The 21,702-nt window shown below is 47.3% G+C and overlaps 1 protein-coding gene across 2 annotated transcripts in view; it reads right to left on the bottom strand.

Moving 5' to 3' along the window:
- CFAP251 (cilia and flagella associated protein 251) overlaps positions 1-21,183 on the bottom strand; it is a 68,967-nt gene extending 47,784 nt beyond the window's left edge. The window contains exons 1-8 of one of the 2 annotated variants that reach the window (XM_040443936.1): positions 21,051-21,183; positions 19,889-20,130; positions 19,505-19,708; positions 18,437-18,820; positions 13,205-13,345; positions 11,095-11,204; positions 3,615-3,726; positions 3,277-3,357 (exon numbers count right to left, since the gene is read on the bottom strand). In XM_040443936.1, the coding sequence (XP_040299870.1) occupies positions 3,277-3,357; positions 3,615-3,726; positions 11,095-11,204; positions 13,205-13,345; positions 18,437-18,820; positions 19,505-19,708; positions 19,889-20,110 (1,254 nt within the window). In that variant the 5' untranslated portion in view covers positions 20,111-20,130; positions 21,051-21,183. The remainder of the gene's footprint in view (positions 1-3,276; positions 3,358-3,614; positions 3,727-11,094; positions 11,205-13,204; positions 13,346-18,436; positions 18,821-19,504; positions 19,709-19,888; positions 20,131-21,050) is intronic. The other variant, XM_040443935.1, reaches the window with a different exon arrangement.
- Between the last annotated feature and the right edge of the window lie 519 nt (positions 21,184-21,702).

Raw genomic sequence — 21,702 nt, 5'->3', positions numbered from 1 at the left:
AAGAAAAGAAAAGAAAAGAAAAGAAAAGAAAAGAAAAGAAAAGAAAAAGAAAAACTGCCTGCTCTAGCTGCCACAGGAAGGCTGGTAGGAGTGTGTCAAAACCGAACCCAGATCAGATGGGAAGATGTTGTAGTCATGCAGGTGGACGTGATGGCTGTAGAAACAGAGAAGGGAGGCAGGATTTCGGGATGTACCTGGGGGGTACACAGTACTTAAAAGCCATGGCAATGGATGAGAACAGCCAGGAAGAAGATGTAGCAAGAGGAGGAGCTCCCACAACTAAACCCTGATGACCGCCAACACGTAGAAGGTAGGCAGTGAACAAGGAAGAGCCCACAGAAGAGCCTGGGAAAGAAGGCCAGTGAGAGAGCCGGAAATGCCCACAGGCAGGGATGCACCTGAGGACTTAATAGTGCTCATCTGACTTGGAAGTACCAGCGACTGTGATAAGGACAGTTTCAGTAGATCCGTGGGTGGGCAGAAGACAGATGAAAAACACCAAAATCTTCATCGACTGTACGATAAATGAGCTGTATTGTACTCAAATGAGGAGAAACTACACAGCAGTGAGAACTGATGAATTACAGCTCAATAATCAACATGGATGAATCTCAGAAACAAGGCGGAGAGAATGAAGCAGTTATGAACTCCAAATATGTACAGATTAAAACAGGTGAAACAAAATAGGATAGTATGGAGGGCTACGTACATTGCTGGGGAAAAGTGTAAAGGCAAGCAAGGGAATGTGTAACACAAAACCTGGGACACTGGTTAAGTTGGGAAGCAACGCTGGAGATGAGATTGGGGAAGGGGGACAAAGGGACTCAGGGTTTGGATGATGTCCTCTTACTTGACCCATCAGTGAGCACACAGGTACATTTCGTTCTCTTCCTTAAAATGTACACATTTTACACGGACACCTTATTTAGCAATGAAAACATAAAGAGACCAAATGTTTGGGGCACAAAAAAGATGAAGGAAGAAAGCAAGTGCGGACAGTCATTCTCAGACGTTTTACTGTGAAGAGGCGCAGCGGGCGAGAGCTGGAGGGACATGAACCGTCAGAGGCGGCTTCTTCTCCAAAGAAGAGTGACACTGAAGCCCGTGTGTTTGTGGAGGGGGTAACCACCCAGCAGAGGGAGAGCTGATCACTGCAGGTGAGGGCCGCGTGAGTGGGGAGGGATCCAGTGCACCCGGATCTCAAGCAGAGAGAGGGATAAGAGAAGGTGGTAGGTTGAAGGCAGGTTGTAGGCCTGGGGGTGAGAGCAGACCAGTGTTTGTATCCAATGGCTCTCAGTTTCTCAATGAAAAATGAGAGAAACCATCAGCTGAGAGTAAAGAGAAAGGACCGAAGAGGAAGGAGGAGATGATGTGAGACTGTTGTCTCTAGAAACCAAAAAGACAGCCTACTAGAATGGTCAGGCAGTGCTGAGAGCTCCCTCCACATTTGTGACTCGATGCCAAGTAAAAGGAATCGGCTTAGTTGGGTGGTTCTCTCCAGCCACGTCCAGCCTGCTCAGTCAGGACGCAGAGCAGGCTGTCGGGGGAGTCCATCCAGGCCTAGGGCTATCTGCAATGCTGTCCGATAGCACTTTACCTTAAGATGGAGACGTTCGATAATCTGCGCCGTTGAAAGCGGCAGCCACCAGCCACATGTGGCTAATGAGTACTTGGAATGTAGTGACACTGAGGAAATGAATTTGTAGTTTTCTTTCATTTCATTTGACTTAAACTTAAGTAGCCGCATGTATTCAGCAAAGTTTCAGGACACAAAATAAGCTGAGTTTCTATACACAGGACTAGCAATGAGGAATCCGAGAAGGAGATTAAGAAAATAAATGGATCCACGGGGGCGCCCGGCGGGGGCTCAGTCAGCAGAGCATCCAACTTCAGCTCTGGTCACAATCTCACGGTTTGTGGGTTCAAACCCCACATCAGGCTCTGTGCCGACAGCTCAGAGCCTCGAGCCTGCTTCGGGTTCTGTGTCTCACTCTCTCTCTGCCCCTCCCCTGCTCATGCTCTACCTCTCAAAAATAAATAAACATTAAAAAAAAATTTTTTTTTTAAAGAAAAAGAAAATGGACCCACTTACAATAGCATAAAAATACTTCGGAATAAATTGAGGTGAAAGATTTGTACACTGCAAACTATAAAACACTGCTGAAGGAAATTCAAGAAGACATAAGTAAATGGAAACACATCTCATGCCCGTGGATTGTTCTGAGAACAGTAACTACCCAAAGCGATCTATAGATTCCTTGCAGTCTCTATCAAAATCTCAGAGGCATTTTTTGCCCCAAGTGAGAAACCCACATAGGGGTGGCAGCTACCCTATCAGCTCAGCTTAGAAAACATGTAAAGAAGTTTATTCACATAAGGGAAGGGAAACAAAAATAATATAAAAACAGGGAGGGGGAAAAACCAGAAGAGGCTCGTAACTATGGAGAACAAACTGAGGGTTGCTGGAAGGGGTGTGGGAGGGGGGATGGGCTGAATGGGGAAGGGGCATTAAGGAACCTACTCCTGAAATCATTGTTGCACTATATGCTACATGCTAACTAATTTGGATGTAAATTTTTAAAAATAAAAAAATAAAAAATAAATTAAAAAAAAAGGAAGTTTTTTCCAGGGAAGCGGAGGAAAGTTGGGGGGTTGGGCAGAAGGAGAGAAATGGACATAAGGCTGCGGTATGGTGTGTGCCTGGCTGAGCCTAGTCACCCAGACCCTCTGACTGGGTTCCAGGTCCTGCAAGCCAGGTAGGCGGCTTACACAGTGTCTGGTGCATAGTAGGCCCTCAGCAAGCGTGCAATGAATGAAGGATGCAATATGAGTAAGACAATGCAGCACAGCAGGGTAAACTTTGTGGGTGCCCTTGGCAAGTCACTTCAAGCAAACCAAGATTAATAACAACTCCCGGATATGAAGAGCAGCTAAGAGCATGCCTCTAGAGTAAGAATGGCTGCTAGCTGGTGACTTCAGACAAATTATCTAACAATAGTAGCATTCCACAGGCGTTACTAAAGTAACAACTCTGACGCAGCATGTTTGCATGGATTGTATGTAAAGAACTTGGCAGAATCTGGCCCGTAACAAGTGCTCAGAAAAATACTGCCACTAGCCTCAAAAATAAAAGGAGATCATGGAGATGAAAGTGTTTTGTTTTGTTTCTTTACGACCTCTAGTGCACTGTAACAAAAGTAGTAAAACAGAAAGTAGGTTTTGACCTGGGCTCAGCGTCGCTGCGGGCAGAGCTTTACAGACTTCAATTGAGCTCACCTGAAACCCATACTCTTTGGGAAGGTCAAGAGTACACGCTGGCGTTTCCACTGCTAACGTCCACCTCCAGATGCAAACTTTCTGTAACAGCAGATAGAGGAGAATGAGAAAGTTCCTGAAGGCTGCTGAAGTACTCCACACCTCCCGTGGTAACCCTGTAACTTTGGTGAACTGAGGACGGCACTGTGAGCCGAGCCACAGGCAGAGAGCCCCTGACAAGGGGCCACGGAGTCCGGTCACGAGAGCATCACACACGCCGTGTGGCCTGAGCAGAGCTGCCCACCGGGACACACGACAGGCCAGCCAGCCCGCCAAGGCCGACCGGAAGGGCCTTGTACCTGGATTTCAGCATCTGAGATGGTTGCCAGGTACTTGGCGTCCCGGGTGATGGCTATGGCCCCGATGCCGTTGCCTTCCGGGCAGCTGTCAAATATCGTGTGCACAGGAATGCTGCAAAACAGGACCGGGGAACAAGCATTTGCTGAGGTCTGCCTTGCTTCCCAGACGGACTCATTTCAAAAGCATAACAGCTATGGAGAAACGAAATGTGGTCCAGGCATACAATGGACGGTGACTCGGCCCTAAAAAGGCCTGGTGCACTGACGCAAGTGTACCATGAGTGAGCCCCAAAAGCATCCTGCGACGTGCGAGAAGCCGGTCACAAAGACCATGTATTGTATGAGTCCATTAATATGAAATGTCCACAATTAGAAAATCCATAGGGACAGAAAGCAGATCGGTGGCTGCTGGGGCGTGGGGAGGGGGGAACGGGCTTCCCTTTGTTGGGGGATGGAAATATTTTGGAGCCAGATACAGGTGGTGGTAGCACAACACTGTAAATGTGCTAAGTGCCAGTGGATTGCACACTTAAAATTTTTTTTAATGTTTGTTTATTTTTGAGAGAGAGAGAGACAGAGACAGAGAGTGAGCGAAGGAGGGGCAGAGAGAGAGGGAGACACAGAATCTGAAGCAGGCTCCAGGCTCTGAGCTGTCAGCACAGAGCCTGACGCGGGGCTCAAACTCATAAGCTGTGAGATCATGACCTGAGCTGAAGTCAGACGCTTAACTGACTGAGCCACCCAGGCGCCCCTGGATTTGCACTTTAAAATGGTTAATTTTAGGTGTGCCTAAGTGACTCAGTTGAGCATTCAACTCTTGATTTTGGCTCAAGTCATGATCCTAGGGTTGTGGGATCAAGCCCCGTATCGGGCTCCGAGCTGAGCATGGAGCCTGCTCAAGATTCTCTCTCTCTCTCTCTCTCTCTCTCTCTCTCTCTCTCTCTGCCCCTCCCCCCACATGTGCATTCTCTCTCTAAAATAAAATAATAAAAAATAACAAAATAAAATGGCTAATTTTACATTATGTGAATTTTACCTCAAGTAAAAAAAATGAAGAAATAAAACTAACTCATCATCACGTAAATGTGCTATTTGCTGTTTTCATGAAGTTATTGAGCGCTGATTCTGTGCCAGGCACAAAGGATGAAAATATGGGGAAAGATGCCTGTGACAATCCCAGGCTCCCAGGAAAACGCGTGTCCTCCTACCTAAGTGGGAATGTAAATCAGCAAGCTTTTGGGATGGCAGTTTCACCACATCTATCAAAATTTTAAATGTATATGCACTAGGACCCAACAATTTCCCTGCTATGGCTTTTTCCCAGAAAAATAATAGCAAAAGTAAACAGAGATAAATATACACTCATGTTCACTGTGGCATGGCTTTAATGGCAAAAAAAAAAAAAAAAAAAAAATCTGGAAACAACACCAATATCCATGGATGTAGAAATTGTTTAAAAATATTATGACAGGTGGGGCAGGGGGCGCCTGGGTGACTCAGTCGGTTAAGCTTCTGACTCTTGATTTTGGCTCCGGTCATGATCTCACTCTACGTGAGCTAGAGCCCCGCATCGGGCTCTGCACTGACAGTGCGGAGCCTGCCTGGGATTCTCTCTCTCTGCTTCTCTGCCCTTCCCCTGCTCGTGCTCTCTCTCTCTTTCAAAATAAGTAAATAAATAAAATACAAAAATAAAATAAATTAAAAAGTATATTATGACATAACCGCATAATGAAAAACTATGCTACTTTTAAAAAGAATGAGGTAGGGGCGCCTGGGTGGCGCAGTCGGTTAAGCGTCTGACTTCAGCCAGGTCACGATCTCACAGTCCGTGAGTTCGAGCCCCGCGTCAGGCTCTGGGCTGATGGCTCAGAGCCTGGAGCCTGTTTCCGATTCTGTGTCTCCCTCTCTCTCTGACCCTCCCCTGTTCATGCTCTGTCTCTCTCTGTCCCAAAAATAAATAAACGTTGGAAAAAAAAAATAAAAAAAAATAAATAAAACGAATGAGGTAGATGTGGGAAGGTGTCCAGGTTTTGCAAAAAAAAAAAGCTAATTGTGAAACAGCATACGGAGCATCATCCTAAGTGAGGGAGGGAGAGTGTGCGTGCATTTATGTGCACAGAAAAGTCTGGAGGAATGGACTCCCAACTACACACGGGTGACTCTGAAGGTGTGTTTGGGTGAAGAGGGACTTCGTCTGTTTTTCCTCACTCACTTCTGCCATGTGTCACTGGCAAGACTGCAGAAGTGTAGGCAGCAGGCAAAGGCCTGTCACAAGCGGAATTTAATTAGATATTTAAATATGAGAGAGAGCCAAAGAAATGCAGGAGACAGCAGAAGCAAGGATGGGAGTGATGTAAGTGAGGGGCCGGGGGGGGGGGGGGTCCCTGACTTGCCCTAGAGGTGAAGAGCAGGTGGTAGGGACAGGGACTGATGGTTCCCCATTGTTTTTCATTATAGAGCCCTTGTCACCCAACTGGCTGGGACCAAGTGTCTGCCCCGGCTGAGGACCTGGCCGCTTCCCTGTCACTCAAGAAGATTTCCTCATCCTGGGAAGTACCCCCCAAATTCACTTGGGAGGCAGTCCTGTTATTACAACAAATGGCACGGCGATGCCCTTAGTGGGGAAAAGCGTCTTGTCCCTGTGGATATTCAGAATTCAACCTAGGGACGATGATGTCGGTCGGGCCTGTACCACAAACGTATCGGTGGTAAGAGAGTTTGGTCATTTTGTTTAGGAATGGGTGATGTTTAGGAGAACTTAACATCTCAGAGTCTCTGATGGATTAGATTTGTGATTCTAATTTAAGGTCTGTAGTTGATTTAGACTTACGATTTCAAATTCAAATCGCACTGGGTTTATAAACAATATTAGACTACTTATGAGAACTTAAAATTTGCCATAGTTATGTCTAATTTATTAGACTTATAAGAATTACTTAAGTACGGGTGAAGGGTTTATTTTTTAGTCAGACTACTAAAGAACTTAAAGATAAAACCAAATATATTCAATTTCTAAGTGCAGTTTAAAAATGCTTAAAAGGAGTTAATAATCAAATTTGTGAGTGGGGCCAAACATTAATCAAAACCCCCTTAAAGGCAATTGCAAAAATGTGCTAGATTTATAAAAGGAGTAAGATGTATAAGTTGAGCAAAAGGCTTAAGGAAAAACTGTGGTTTTTAGTTTATAACTTTAATAAAGTGAACATTAACCCTAAAACCAAATAATCGTTTCTGGGCCCCAAAGTCATCATTTCCTATATCATAAACTCATATCGACATACTGAATTGCTAAGCACAGACGCACTTTGCTTTGTAACTGGGAAAAAGTATCGCTGCCAGAGCCGCCCCCAGTCTGGTGGGGGAGACAGCTTTCCAAGCAAGAGAGAAGCAAAGGATAAACACTGTCTAAGGGGCCAGCGGTGCCTGGGGAAGGGGAGCCGTGAGCAACGGCTTCAGAGAAGAGACGCCCACGAGGGGCCCCCCTCCTACCTGCGGACTCTCTCTCACGGGTTATAATAACGCTCCCTCGTGTGTTAAGGCAGATGTCCCAGTACTTGCAGCTCAAAGTACGTGACAGCCACAGATGACAGCCAGTCATATAGACGGGGAATTTCACTTTCTGGGGGACCTGTTCCCATGGCTATGAATCAAGGTGCGTATTCCCTGTGACACAGGCTGGGCCGGCAATGGCCAGCCTCTGAATGGTTTTAAGCAGGCGAGAAACACAATCAGATTCTGTGTTTGGGAAAAGATCACACTCAAAATGCTATGGAGCCGGGGCACCTGGGTGGCTCAGTTGGTTGAGCATCTGACTCTTGATTTTGGCTCGGATATGACCCCAGGGTCGTGGGATTGAGCCCCACATCAGGCTCCATACTGAGCTTAGAGCCTGCTTAAGACTCTCTCTCTCTCTTTCTTTCTCTCTCTCTCTCCCTCTGCCATTCTCCCCAGCTCATGCTCTCTCTTTAAAAAAAAAAAAAAAAAAAGAGGAGGAGGTGCCCGGGAGGCTCAGTGGGTTAAGCATCTGACTCTTGACTTTGGCTCGGTCATGATCTTGCGGTTCATGAGTTCAAGCCCCGTGTCAGACTCTGTTTTGACAACGCAGAGCCTGCTTGGGATTCTGTCTTCTCATTTTCTGCCCCTCCCCCACTTGTGTTTGCTCTCTCTCTCTCAAAATAAATAAACAAACTTTTTTTAAAAAGGGGAAAAAAAGGGGTGCCTGGGTGGCTCAGTCGGTTAAGCGTCCGACTTCGGTTCAGGTCATGATCTCACAGCTCGTGAGTTCGAGCCCTGCGTCAGGCTCTGTGCTGACAGCTCAGAGCCTGGAGCCTGCTTCACATTCTGTGTCTCCCTCTCTCTCTGCCCCTTCCCTGCTCATGCTGTGTCTCTCTCTGTCTCAAAAATAAATAAACAATAAACAAAAATTTTTTTTAAATAAATAAAATAAAAAAAAAATAAAAAAGGAAAAAAAATGCCGTGGAGAAAAACCACATGATGATACATGATGATATCCGTATATGTGTATTTAAGACAATGGCAAATGTTCTGGAAGGAAACACACCAAACTGACTACCTCTAAGAAGAGGACTAAGATTGGAGATGTAGCCAAAGGAGATGTCAGCTTTCAATTAAAATGATTTTTAGGGGGGTGCCTGGGTGGCTCAGTTGGGTATCTGACTTCAGCTCAGATCATGATCTAGTCGTTCGTGAGTTTGAGCCCCGCATCGGGCTGTGTGCTGACAGCTCAGAGCCTGGAGCCTGCTTCAGATTCTGTGTCTCCCTCTCTCTCCTCCACTCCTCCACTCCACTCCTCCTTCACTCATGCTCTGTCTCTGTCTCTGTCTCTCTCTCTCTCTCAAAAATAAATAAACATTAAAAAAATGTTTTTTTTAATAAAATGATTTTTAAGAGTGCCAGGGTAGCTCAGTCACTGGCTGTGTCTGACTCTTGATTTTGGCTCAGGTCATGACCTCATGGTTCACGAGCTCCAGCCTCGCATTGGGCTCTGTGCTGACAGTGTGGAGCCTGCTTGGGATTCTCTTGCTCTTTCTCCTTCTGCCCCTCCCCTGCTCACTCTCTCTCTAAAAAATAAATAAATAACCATCTAAGAAATATAAATGAAGTGATTTTTAAAAATCAACAGGTGAACAAATAAGCAAAACTGGTATATCCATGCAACAGAATCTTGAGCAGCTAGAAAAAGAAAGGAAGCATTGGGTCAAGCTACCACACGGCAGAACTTTGGAAACACGCTGAGAGAGAGAAGGCAGATGCAAAAAGCCACAGACAAGTCCACTGACACGAACTAGCAACAGGCAAATCTATGGAGACAGGAAGCAGATCAGGGGCTGTTGGGAGGGAGAAGGGGGAGCTCACTGGCACAGAGTTTCTGTTTGTGGGGGGTGATGAAAATGTTCTGGAAATGGTGGTGATGGGTGCATAACACTGTGAATGCAATTAATGTCATTGAATTATACATTTAAAAATCATTAAGATGGTCAATGTTATGTTATGTATTTTTACTACAATAAGACAAAATCAGGGGCGCCTGGGTGGCGCAGTCGGTTAAGCGTCCGACTTCAGCCAGGTCACGATCTCGCGGTCCGTGAGTTCGAGCCCCGCATCAGGCTCTGGGCTGATGGCTCAGAGCCTGGAGCCTGTTTCCGATTCTGTGTCTCCCTCTCTCTCTGCCCCTCCCCCGTTCATGCTCTGTCTCTCTCTGTCCCAAAAATAAATAAACGTTGAAAAAAAAAGACAAAATCAGTGTCCCGGAGGCTGGACTGCAGAGTGAAGCTGGAGAGGAGGAGGCCGGCCGGGCCAGAGAGGGTGGGCAGGGGCACCCGGGGAAGAGATACAACAGGGCTTGGGGACATTTTAGCAGGAGATACCCAGGGGATATCCAGGTGGAATGTTCTCCGGCAGCTTCCTCATCAGTGAAAACAGGAAGTATTGAGGTGGTTATTTTTTAATGCTTATTCATTTTTGAGAGAGAGAGGTGGTGGGGGAAGTTCAGAGAGAGGGGGGGACAGAGGATCTGAAGAGGGCTCTGCGTTGGGAGCAGACAGCCCGACGCGAGGCTCGAACTCACAAATCCTGAGATCATGACATGAGCCGAAGTCAGACGCTTATCTGACGGAGCCACCCAGGTGCCCCAATATTGAGGTGGCATTGAGATGAAGACAGTGTGGTTTCAAGTCCCAGGTCTGCTGCTTCCTGGTTGGGGAACAATACCAAAGCATCCTCAGGCCGTGGCCAAGGAAAGGCCAGAGGAAGTGAGACTCAGAAGAGTCTGAGAAGGAAGAGGCAGTAAGTCGGATGAGAACCAGAGGACGTGGTATCAGAGAAGCCAAGGAAATGAAGAGTGTCAAATGCCACTGAGATGTCCAGTAAGATGAGGACCAGGGTTAGGTAACATGGCCCTATCCAGGTCACCAGTCACCTGGGGACCTGTGTCTTAGAAGATCCAATATAACTTTCCAGAACACTCCAGAGCATTAAACACACCTTCTTCCTAATCTAGCCCAACTGGACTCGTCCACTCCCAACCAGAGCTTTACAATCTTGTCAACTAATCCCGCACTGCTCTCTGCCTCTAGGACCAGGAATTAAGAAAGAAAACTCACGTATAAGCATCCGTCATGGGCCAGGTACCGTGCTCTACTGGCCTCTATGACAGTCCTGTAAGGTAAGTGTAGTGGGTTGAAGGGCCCCCTTCAAAAGTCATGTCCACCCAGAAACTCAGAATGTGAGCGTTACGTGGGATAGGGTCTTAGCAGGGGTAGTTTGTTAAGATGAAGTCCTACTGGATTAGGATGAACCCTAAATTCAATGACTGCTGAACTCACAGAAGAGAAGACACAAAGAGATACACCGGGGAAAATGCCATGTGAAGACAGAGGCAGAGACTAGAGGGATCAGTCTACCAGCCAAGGACTGCCAAGGGCTGCCAGCCACCACCAGCAGCTGGGAGAGAGGCCTGGAACAGATTCTCCTTCGGAGGCCCAGAAGGGACCACCCTTGCAGGCACCCTGGTTTCAGACTTCCAGCCTCATGAACTGTGAGGGAGTAACTTGCTGTTATTTTAGGCCCCTCAGTGTGTGGTAATTTCTTAGAGCATCCCAAGAAAACTGAAACAGTAGGTATGATTAGCCTCTCCCGTTTGCAGGTAGGGAAAGTCACTTCACTTCTCTGGGCCTCCAAGCTGGGTTTGTGTGAGTTAACCTCCCTCAGCCCCGTCTACTCTGGGACACCGCCAAACCAAGTTTCTGGGCCTCGGGAGCCAAGAATCGTAAACGGGAAATTCACCAAGGTAATGTCACTCAAGGCAACAAGATGGCCAGCCTCCCCCAGGTCCCCTAGCCCCTCACCCTGCATCCCATCACTGGTTTCTGCACGCCCAGGCCGGATTGCTCGTCCGTCCTGCCCACAGTGGCAGACACAGGACACTAAGCAGGAGAAAGCATGGTGGCACCAAGCCTACCCTGTGAAGGAGTCCCATATAATTATCAGGCAGTTGGGCCCTTTGTCGGCCGTGGCAATCCACCGCCTATCTTCACTGATGCAGAGGCAGGAGATCACATTGGGGTGGCCCTGCAGAAATGGAGAGAAAATGTTTTGAAACCTCAAGGACACGGCCCAGGCTTGGCACTGGTAGGAGTGACTGGGGCCCCAGAGAGAACGGAGCTCCCCTTCCAGGTTCATCTGGCTGAAAATTCCATGCCCACTGGCTTTCCCTGGCATTTCTCCATAGCCAGTGGTGTTCAAATTTGCTCCCCCTCGAAACACCTGGATAAGCCCCACTGCCCACAAGAACAGGGGTGTCCTACAGGTATAGGCATGTCCCCCACTCTGAACCCAGGTTGAGAATAAATGTTGGGGTTCTGCCTAGTCCCCTAGAAGCTCCCTGCTGGCCTCATCGCCCTAAAACAGTGTCCACATCAGGTCACTGAGCAGCTCTGGAGCAAAAGGTTCCTCACTGGTCTAACTGCTTTCATTCCCAGCCCCCTATAATCCTTCCCCAGTAACTCAGGAATCTTCTGGAAACACAGAAAAAACGGTAGTGCTCCCTGCCAGGAAATAGCCTATTTCCACCCTTCTTCATTTTCCCTCGCTCACTCTGCACCAGCCATACTGGCCTCCTTTCTGGGCCCCACGCACAGGCCTGCAAACAGTCTAGAATGCTCCTCCCCAACCTGTCCCTGGTTGATTCATTTTCATCAGTCAGATCTCGGCAAGAAGGGCATGTCTGCATTCCCAGGCAACCCAATCTGAGGTCCGGCTCTCACTCTTGACCTCTCCCCTATAGCATTCCCACATTTCCTTTGGGTGCTTGTTATAATTCATAGTTACGTATTTACGAGACTATAAGCTCCATGAGGTGGGGGGGACTGGATCTGTTTTGTTCATGACTACAGACCCAGAATCTGCAACAGATGTTATGAGAAATATCTGTGAAATGAATGAATGAATGAATGAATGAATGGTCAAGGTCTTTCCCAGCCAGCTCACTCTGACCTGCCTGGCATTGTCCCCATTTCTCAGCCCCTCTGACCACTCTTGCCTCTTCCTGACTCTGCAGACACCAGCTCTCCCTTCTCCCTGTGCCATTACCACTGTGCGTAGTCCCACACACTCAACTGAGCTCCACAGAGTGGTGCTGGCTGGTTTTGTGTGTATTCCTGGCCTTCTAGAGAGCAACTTTTTCCAGCTGCACCCACATGGCTTGGATCCCTGGCACAATGGACTATGGGAAAATCCTTTGTGATGTTTTTGACCTAGGTATTGATTAAAGAAGGTCCTTATTAAAATATATGTCCATTGAAAGGGTAACATGGAACTGTTCATCGGGTTAACGAATGGAAAGTCAGAGAAGTCCAAGAAAGGAGGACATTTGGTCAGGTAAATGATGAAAATGTCAGGAACGGAGGAAGCAGAGTGGTGTGGGGAAGGCAGGCATGTGGGACACTTGGGGAGGCACAGAGGGCGCTGAAAACAAATAAAGGTGTTCAAGGGGGGGGACAGGATAGGACAAAACCAACCTACTCAATACTTTCAAGTCAGGGGACCTGGATTCAAGACCTGGCTTCATGTGCAGGCTCAGGCAAGTCAGTTAACCTGCTCTGAGCCTTTGTTTTTTCTTCTGTACAATGGGAATATTAACACCCACTTCTCAGCATGATTATAAGGATCAACGAATGCCCTTTTAAACCTGTAAAGGGTTCGAATCCCTGCTGAAGCCTTTTGTGTTCCCCCCGGATGTGTGGAGACAACATGATCTATCCTGACCACATTTTTAGGGAAATGCAGGAAAAAAAAATACAAATGCTTTAAATTCTTGTTGCTATAAAATTAAAATCAATTGCTATTTGTTAATTGATTCTGATTAGGATCAGACAGTGAGTAATAAAATGGGTTTCTAAAGACAAGATTTGCTATAGTTCAGAAGAGAGGTAGGAAAACACGATGGTGATATAATGAAGTCAGCCCTTGCAACAAAAAACAAAATGCTGTAGTCTAGTGAAAAACAACCTCTTTTACTTGTGGTAAAAACAAAACAAAAACGAAAAACAAAAAACGAAAACCTTGCGTACCTGAAGATGGTGCTGATTATTATTGAAAACGTTGTAGATGACCGCGGTGTGAGCGCAGACATACAGAAGAACTCTCTGGTTTTCATCTCGAATATAGTAAACAGGAAGAGAACTGTTCCAGCCGAAAGACCAGGTCAAGGTCTGGAAGACAAAGGTAAAACCAGCAAGACACTAAGTGTGCCGAGGCCAGAGCTAGGATGCTAGGCGCTCCTGGCACAGTCTCTGGAGGAGAAAGATTTCACATCATCAGTCCAAAGAGGAGAAATCACTTCAAGAAAGTCCTCAGCCACGTGCTACAATGTGGATGACCCCTGAAGCCATGACTCTGAAAGAGGCCAGACACACAGGTCCGCAGAGTGTGTGACTCCATCCACAGAGACAGAAGGTAGATGAGCGGCTGCGGGGCGGCTGGAAGAGGGGGTGGGGAGTGACTGCTAAGGGGGATGGATTTCTCTTGGGGGGGATGAAAACGTTCTGGAATTGCATAGTGGTAATGGTTGCACACCCTTGTGAACAGACTAAAGACCAATGAACTGTACACTTAAAAGGTAAATTCTGGGGTGCCTGAGTGGCTCAGTCGGTTAAGCGTCCGACTCTTGGTTTCGGCTCAAGTCATGATCTCACAGCTCGTGGGTTTGAGCGCTGATGGTGCAAAGCCTGCTTGGGATTCTCTCTCTCTCTAACCCTACCCTGCTTGCTCTCTGTCTCAAAATAAATAAAAAAACTTAACAAAAAATGCTTGAGGGTAAATTTCATGAGGATGTAGAGGAATCGGAACCATGGTGCACTCCTGGTGGGAACGTGAAATGGTGCAGCTGCTATGGACACACCAAGGGGACTCCTCAAAAACTTGGAAACAGAATTACCACATAATGCAGCAATCACACTTCTGGGCACGCACCTAAAAGAACTGAAAGCAGGGTCTCAAAGAGACATTCATACACCCAGGTTCATAGCAGCATCTTTCACAAAAGCCAAAAGGTAGGGCCACCTGGGTGGCTCAGTTGGTTAAGCAACCGACTTTGGCTCAGGTCATGATCTCATGGTCTGTGAGTTCGAGCCCCATCGGGCCATGTGCTGACAGCTCAGAACCTGGAGCCTGCTTCAGATTCTGTGTCTCCCTCTCTCTCTCTGCCCCTCCCTGGCTTGTACTCTGTCTCTCTCTCTCTCAAAACTAAGTAAACATTAAAAAAAAAAAAAAAAAAAAAAGCCAAGCCACCCAAGTGTCCATTGACAGATGAACGGACAAACAAAATGTGAATATTATTCAGTCTTCAAAAGGAACGAGTTTCTGACACACTCTACGACATGGATGAACCTTGAGGACACCGTGTAAGTGAAATCCACCAGTCACACCAAGACAAATACTGTAGGATTCCACTTACATGAGGTCCCTAGAGGAGGAGTCAGAGCCACAGAGACAGAAAGTAGAATGGTGATTACCAGGGGCTGGGCTGGGGAATGGGGAGTTGTTGTCCAATGGGTAGCGAGTTTCAGTTTTGCAAGATGAGCTCCAGGCACTGGTTGCACCTCAGTGTGAAAGTACTTACTACTACACTGTATACTTAAAAATGGTTAAGATGGGGGGCTCAGTGGATTAAGCAGCTGACTCTTGATTTCGGCTCAGGCCGTGGTCTTACCATTCGTGAGTTTGAGCCCTGTGTCAGGCTCTGCGTGGACAGTGTGGAGCCTGCTTGGGATTCTCTCTCTCCCTCTCTCTCTCTCTGCCCTTCCCCCGCTCACTCGCTCTGTCTCTCTCTTGCTCTCTCTCCCTCTCTCAAAATAAATAAATAAACATTAAAAAAATAACAACAACAGATCAATATCGGCTCATCAACTGTGACAAATGTCCCATGCTAATGCAAGATATTAATGAAAGGAGAACCCAGGCATGGAGGAGGCACAAGGGAGTAGAAGGGAATTCTATTTTTCATTCGGTTTGCTATAAACCTAAACTCCTCAAAAATATAGTCCATTTAGGGGTGCCCGGTGGCTCAGTCGGTAGAGTGTGCGACTTTTGATCTCAGGGTCATGAGTTCCAGCCCCACACCGGGTGTAGAGATTACTTAAAAAACAAAAACAAAAACAAAAAACCAGTCCATTTAAAAAATTTGCTAACACCAGGTGCCTGGGTGGCTCAGTTGGTTAAGCATCCAACTCTTGATTTCGGCTCAGATCATGATCTCATAGTTTGTGGGATTGAGCCCCGGGTCCGGCTCTGCGCTGACAGCTCGGAGTCTTTGGGATTCTCTCTCTCTCTCTGTCTCTCTCTCTGCCCCTCCCCAGCTCACATGCGCTCTCTCAAAATAAGTAAGCTTAAAAAAAATTAACTAAGGCCAATTAATCGAATGTGGTGTTGTCTAAAGCGATGGCTAAGTGATTAGAGATTTTTAGTAACTCGTTCATTCGGTATTAACAGAACTTCCTTGTCAAGCAGTGTTCACATTAATTGAAACCACACAGTTTCATTGCATTCTGCACTCATGGTGACCAATCACGCAGATAGCCATCTCTTATGGCAATCTTTTCCTGTAAAACATGAAAACAAAACGTTATTGTCAAAACCAGATTTCACTACATTTGACAGTCACAAGATCCCCTGTCATAAATGCAGGATACCCTTCTTTCTTGGCTGGAGACAGTGTCCATGAGCCCCATGAGCCACTCCAGGCCTTTGGGATGAGGCAGGGGACCCCAAAGGAAACGGAGGGTGCCACGGGCACAGAGAGAGATTCAGAAGCACGCTCACTGAAGCACCTCTAGCGAGAACATGAAATCAGAAGGAACATAAATGGCTATCAATAATAGGGAAATGCCTGAATTTAAAATGAAGAAATGGAGGCAGGCACCTGGGTGGTTCAGTTGGTTAAGCGTTCAACTTCGGCTCAGGACATGATCTCACATTTCTTGAGTTCCAGCCTCTGTGCTGACAGCTCAGAGCCTGGAGCCTGCTTCGGATTCTGTGTCTCCCTCTCTCTCTGTCCCTCACCCAATCATGCTCTGTCTCTCTCTCTCTCTCTCTCTCTCTCTCAAAAATAAATAGACATTAAAAAACATTTTTTTAGGGGCACCTGGGTGGCTCAGTCGGTGGAGTGTCCGACTTCGGCTCAGGTCATGATCTCACCATTCATGAGTTCAAGCCCTGTGTCTGGCTCTGTGCTGACAGCTCGGAGCCTGGGGCCTGTTTCCGATTCTGTGTCTCCCTCTCTCCCTGCCCTTCACCCACTGTCTCTCCCTGTCTCTCAAAAATGAATAAACATTTAAAAAAATTAAAACAAATTTTTTTTTAATTTTTTTTTTCAACGTTTATTTATTTTTGGAACAGAGAGAGACAGAGCATGAACGGGGGAGGGGCAGAGAGAGAGGGAGACACAGAATCGGAAACAGGCTCCAGGCTCTGAGCCATCAGCCCAGAGCCCGACGCGGGGCTCGAACTCACGGACCGCGAGATCGTGACCTGGCTGAAGTCGGACGCCTAACCGACTGCGCCACCCAGGCGCCCCTAAAACAAATTTTTAACGAGGAAATGGATCTACATTCACTGATATAAAACAAAATCCTCCAAGATATATGAAGTAGAAAAATACTCTGCAGACATGCAGAATCTGTCACTGGTAAAGAGAACAAAAACTAATGGGTGTCATGGTGTGTGTGTGCACACACTCACGGGAGTACACAGCTAACAGGTCTGTAGATGCACAGAACAAGGTCTGGAAAGATCTACAGTTATACCAAATCGTAACAGTGGTCACCCCAGGGAACTGGGATGGGCGTGGTCAGTGTAAGAAGGGGAATCTGCTTTGTTTAATTTTTTTTTTTTTTTTTAATATATGGAGCACCTAGTAATTTTAACAGAAAGGAAAAACAATACAGGAACGGGAAAAGAAAGAAGGTATACTCAAAGCGCTAAACAAGTTTGTAGAGAGAGGTCTGGTTCTGAGGTGAGCCCAAGGTTAACAGGAGACCCAAACCCCTGGCACACAGGTCACTTGGTCTCATTAGTGATATTACATGATGTCTTATTAGCTGGCTAAATAAGACAAAAGTCTTCAAGGGCTCTAAAACTTACTTATTCTTTCTTTTGGACAGAATAATCACAAGCTTTGACCTTGAACTCCACTGCTCAAAGTAAGCCAAATGTACAGAAAGGAGGCTGTCAGTTGTCTGCCCTTCTCGCTAGACATTTCCCATCATCCTCATCGGCATTATCACCACCACTGCCATCTAGCTATTGACGCTCAAGTGCGCCCTATATGTTCTGAACTACATTAAACGCTTTATATACATTCAGTTGCTTACAAATCTTCCAAAGGCCAACTCTGCAGAGAAAAAAGAAAAACAGGAGATGAATCCTAGGAGGCAATTGTCAGAAGCAGATGGAGGAAGAAGGGGGAAAAAAACTTTCCTCTCCCTTCTCTTGGTAAATGATAATATTTTTATTCCTCGCAGATGGTGCCTCCCTGGAATACTGTCAGTGGCAGCAAAGGCAGATTCCTTTGGACTGCCCGGTGCTTTTCACAGTGGCTTTCACTTTTTTTCCATACCTTTCACTTTTTCTTAATTTTTTTTTAACGTTTACTTTTGAGAGAGAGAGAGAAGAAGGGCAGAGAGAGAGGGAGACACAGAATCTGAAGTAGGATCCAGGCTCCGAGCTGTCAGCACAGAGCCTGACGCGGGGCTTAGACTCACAGACCTGGAGATCGAGACCTGAGGCTTAACCGACTGAGCCACCCAGGTGCCCCAGTCCACACCCTTCACTTTCTGACCCATCTTGGTAATGGATAGTTTTAGGAGCCTGTAATGGTTTTAGGAGCTTGTAAAGCTATCAAGCAAGCTAAGGCAGAAGAGGTGAGGAGAGGGGGGAGAGGGGGAAGGAATGGAGGAGGAGGAGCACAAAGTGAGAAAACGGAGAGGGGAAGGGGAGGGGGAGGGAGGAGGAGAGATGGAGCTTGAGTCTCCCACCAAAACCAGCACCCCATGCCACAGACAAACCACGTCCGGAATTTCCTGCCTGCGGAGCAACACTATTGGACCCAGATGCGGCGTTCCTGTCCATAGTCTGTCATGCGTGTCCAGCTGGAGCGCTGAACTGAACTTTAAAACACACAAGTCTATTGTTAGTTTCAAAAGGATATTTCTGGTGGTATTTTTTTTTTTCCATGTGCATAAAACTCCCCTATTTCACAATGCTCTCCGAGCGTTGGAGGAAATCAAAAAGCACATGACACTCACCAAAGGGTACACATTGGCTCTGTCCTCCTTTTGAAACAAAATGTCCTCACTGGTGGCCACCAGGGAATCCTCTGGGATCTCTGCTTGGGGCTGGAATTCTTTTCCTTTTTCTTCACTTAAGTTCGATAGTCTTTTGTCTTGTATCCCTTCTCCCTTTTCTGCCTCCAAATCTGTCCCTTCTTGTCCCGATTCATCTTGGGGCATCTGGTGGATTTTCTGCCCAAGCTTGCTAGCGGGCTGTGAGTCAGGGGAACTAATCTGTAGTTCCTCAGAACTGATTTGCTCCAAATCAAGAAATCTTCGTTGTGAGCTCAGGTCTCTAAAAAGCTCATTTGTTTCTGAATGCTCTGATGCACGCTTTGACTCATCACCGCTATGGGTTTTCTTAAAAAAGAAAGAAAAGAAGATTGTGATTCCAGTTACAGTATGTGCTGCCGTATTCCCTCATAAATTTTCCTTTCTATTCCTAATCAGCCAGTCAGCGTTAGCCTCACATGGGAACCATGAAGCACTTTAAAAAGGAGCCTGGGACGTTTTGTACTTAAGTGAGTCATGGGTGTGCCAGGTTTATTCCTGGCCTACCAGCAGAACCACACAGCAGAACCGTTCTTCTAAGTGGCACTGGTCCTCTCCGAGGACAGACTCGGCACAGAGTCACTTCTCCTCGGACCACAGCTGAGTTCTCTTCCAGGATGAGTCTGTGGAAAGCCTCCATTACTATAATCACACTGACTCTGTTCTAAAACAAGCACACTCCAGCTAATCCCTAGCCCCTCTTTACATCAGCTCTGGTGCACACCTCCTCCAGGAAGCTTCCCCTGACCATCCTCCTGGCTGGGTTAAGTGTCCCTGTTTTTCTTGTTTTGTTTTTTAAATGTCTCCCTTGCATCTTTCAATCACTGCATTTAGCATATTGTTTTATAGAGTTCAGGTCTGCCTCCTGATACTCCCTAGAATTCCTTAAGAGAATGGATTGTATCTTATTTGTATCTCCATAGCCTGGTATATAGTAAGCAGTCATTTAATGATTATGAACGAACGAATGAATGATTTACAATTACTACTTACTAGAAAAGTTCCCGACATGACTGACTGGGAATCAGTCAATGTAAGTTTCTCCAAACTGATCTTGGACTTGGTGATTTCTTGGGGCTTCACTGTGGTTTCTTCCTGTACTCCTGCAGCTACCTCCTCCCGTGCTGCTGCAGCCTTTTCCTCCGTTTTTTCTCTCACAGCCTCCTCCTTCCCACCTTCTCCCCCTTCTTTCTCTTCCTCCCCTTTCTCCTCCACTCCTTCCTCCTTCTCCCATTCTTCCTCCCCCTCCTCTCCTTTCTTCTCTTTCTCTCCCACTCCTCCCCCCTCCTCCCCCTGCTCCTCTTCCTCTTCCTCCACTCTTTCCTCCTCCTCCCAGTCCTTTCCCCCTTCCTCTCCCTTCTCCCATTTCTCCTCCACCCTGTCCTTCTCTTCCCCTTCCTCCTCTCCTTCCTCTTCCTCCTCCTGCTCCCCCTCCTCCCGAGGCTGTCTCCATACTAATATATCATCTTCCTTTAATTTCTGTGGCATACTTTCTACCTCTCTATAATATGAATTATAATCTTCTTCTTCTTCTTCGTCCATTTCTGGTTCTCCATCTTCTTCTGTTTCTTCTAGTGGGTCTTCCCCTGCGTCTGACATTCCTCTTTGTGGAGTTCTCTCTAGAGAAATTTTGACCATAACAATCAGCAGTTCCCATTTTAATTTCCTGGTGCACTAACCTATCGATGAAATGTGCAATGCTGGCCCTGATTCCTTTCCACAGCAATAAAAATAATTTCATACTCCTGGGAAAGCCTGTCCCAAATCTTCAATACATTGATCCCAGGGCCTCTCGCCTTTCTAGGAATAACTTTAGAGCCCTTTAACTCACTTTATATATATTCATATTCCCTCAGGCAGCAAAATGATAACCCCGACATTAACGACAATACTAATAATGTAAATAAGGGCAGAAGCAGTGTGCTTAGTGGTTAAAAGCCGGCTTTGCAACCGGCCTCTCCTAGCACTGAACCCTACCTGGTTCCACCACTCACTTGCTCTGTGACCTTGGGCAAGTAACTATACCCCTCAGAGTCCAAAGTTGCTCACAGGCAAAATAAAAATGAGAGCCCTAAATTCTGGGGTTGAGATGCCATGTCAAATGCTCAACGCAGCTGCAGCAGAGTGGCTGAGAAAGGTGGCAACTGTTTACAAAGTTTAAACGCCTTCTAGCATAGTCTCTGGTTTATTCCTTCCGCCAAACTTGAGTGTGAGGCTCTGGAGTTGAAGGGACTTATTCAGATCACACCGCTAGAAAGAAGCAGACCTCCCTGACGCTTAGTTCCTGCATCTCAAAAATCATTACTATGATTTCCAGCAAGGGGCCCTCAGCACGAGGCCTGCGTCCACTGCAAACTTTGCCAGCGCATCTTGATGCGCGTTTTCGGGGGAGGGGCGGAAGGAAGGTGTGGGGGCCTGTTGGGGGCACAACGCGCAGCTCAGGTCTCTCCGAGGCCGCCCCAGGCCCGGCCGGGGTGCGGCGAGCGCCCCCCGCGGGGCACCGGGCCCTCCCACGCCAGGGCCCCCGCCCCCGACTCACAGAGCGCGCCCTCCGTGGGCCTCAGTGACCGGGCCGTCCCGCCACCTGGACCCCTCTGTCACCTCCCCGCCTCCAGCGGCCCTGGCTTTCTGCACCGCGAGCTCCTTAGTTACCGTTGCCACGCAAGCCCCGTCCCCAAGGTAACCGCCGCCTCGGCGACGGGCCGTAAAGCGGGAGGGCTGGACGGTGGTCACGTGCCCAAGGCTCTGCCGTAAGCGGGCCGGCACGCCCCCTGGCGGTCCCCGGGGAACGGGCGCGGCCGCCACTCGGGCAGCGAAATTGGCCTTCTTCCTGGCCGTTTCTTTCCTCCTGTTCCTCCCCCAACTTTTTCCCCCAGGCGCCGAAGTCTAAAAAGCTGCAGCGGTGGATGCTTGCACTTTTGACTTTCTGAAGGCTTGACGAGATGAAGTGAAGAAGTATGAGCTGTTTGGCAAAATTCTCTTTGCCAAAAGCAAACTAAATTTCTCGGTTTCACAGACGCAGCACACAGATCTGCCCTCCACACTTTCTCTACGTGTTGTGTGCAGTGTTTTAGCTGGCTGGGATTACACGTTATATAGGTTATATGATCTTGCTGTTCTGATCACAAAATGTTTCTGCAAAACCTGCTTCGTTGAATCTACTGGGATCACTTCAAAGTGACTCTCAGAAT

Source organism: Herpailurus yagouaroundi, unplaced genomic scaffold, assembly GCF_014898765.1.
Source record: "Herpailurus yagouaroundi ecotype Mexico unplaced genomic scaffold, PumYag 191, whole genome shotgun sequence".
NCBI lineage: Eukaryota > Metazoa > Chordata > Mammalia > Carnivora > Felidae > Herpailurus > Herpailurus yagouaroundi.
The sequence above is the reverse complement of the archived record's forward strand: the minus strand, read 5'-3'. Positions and strand labels throughout refer to the sequence as shown.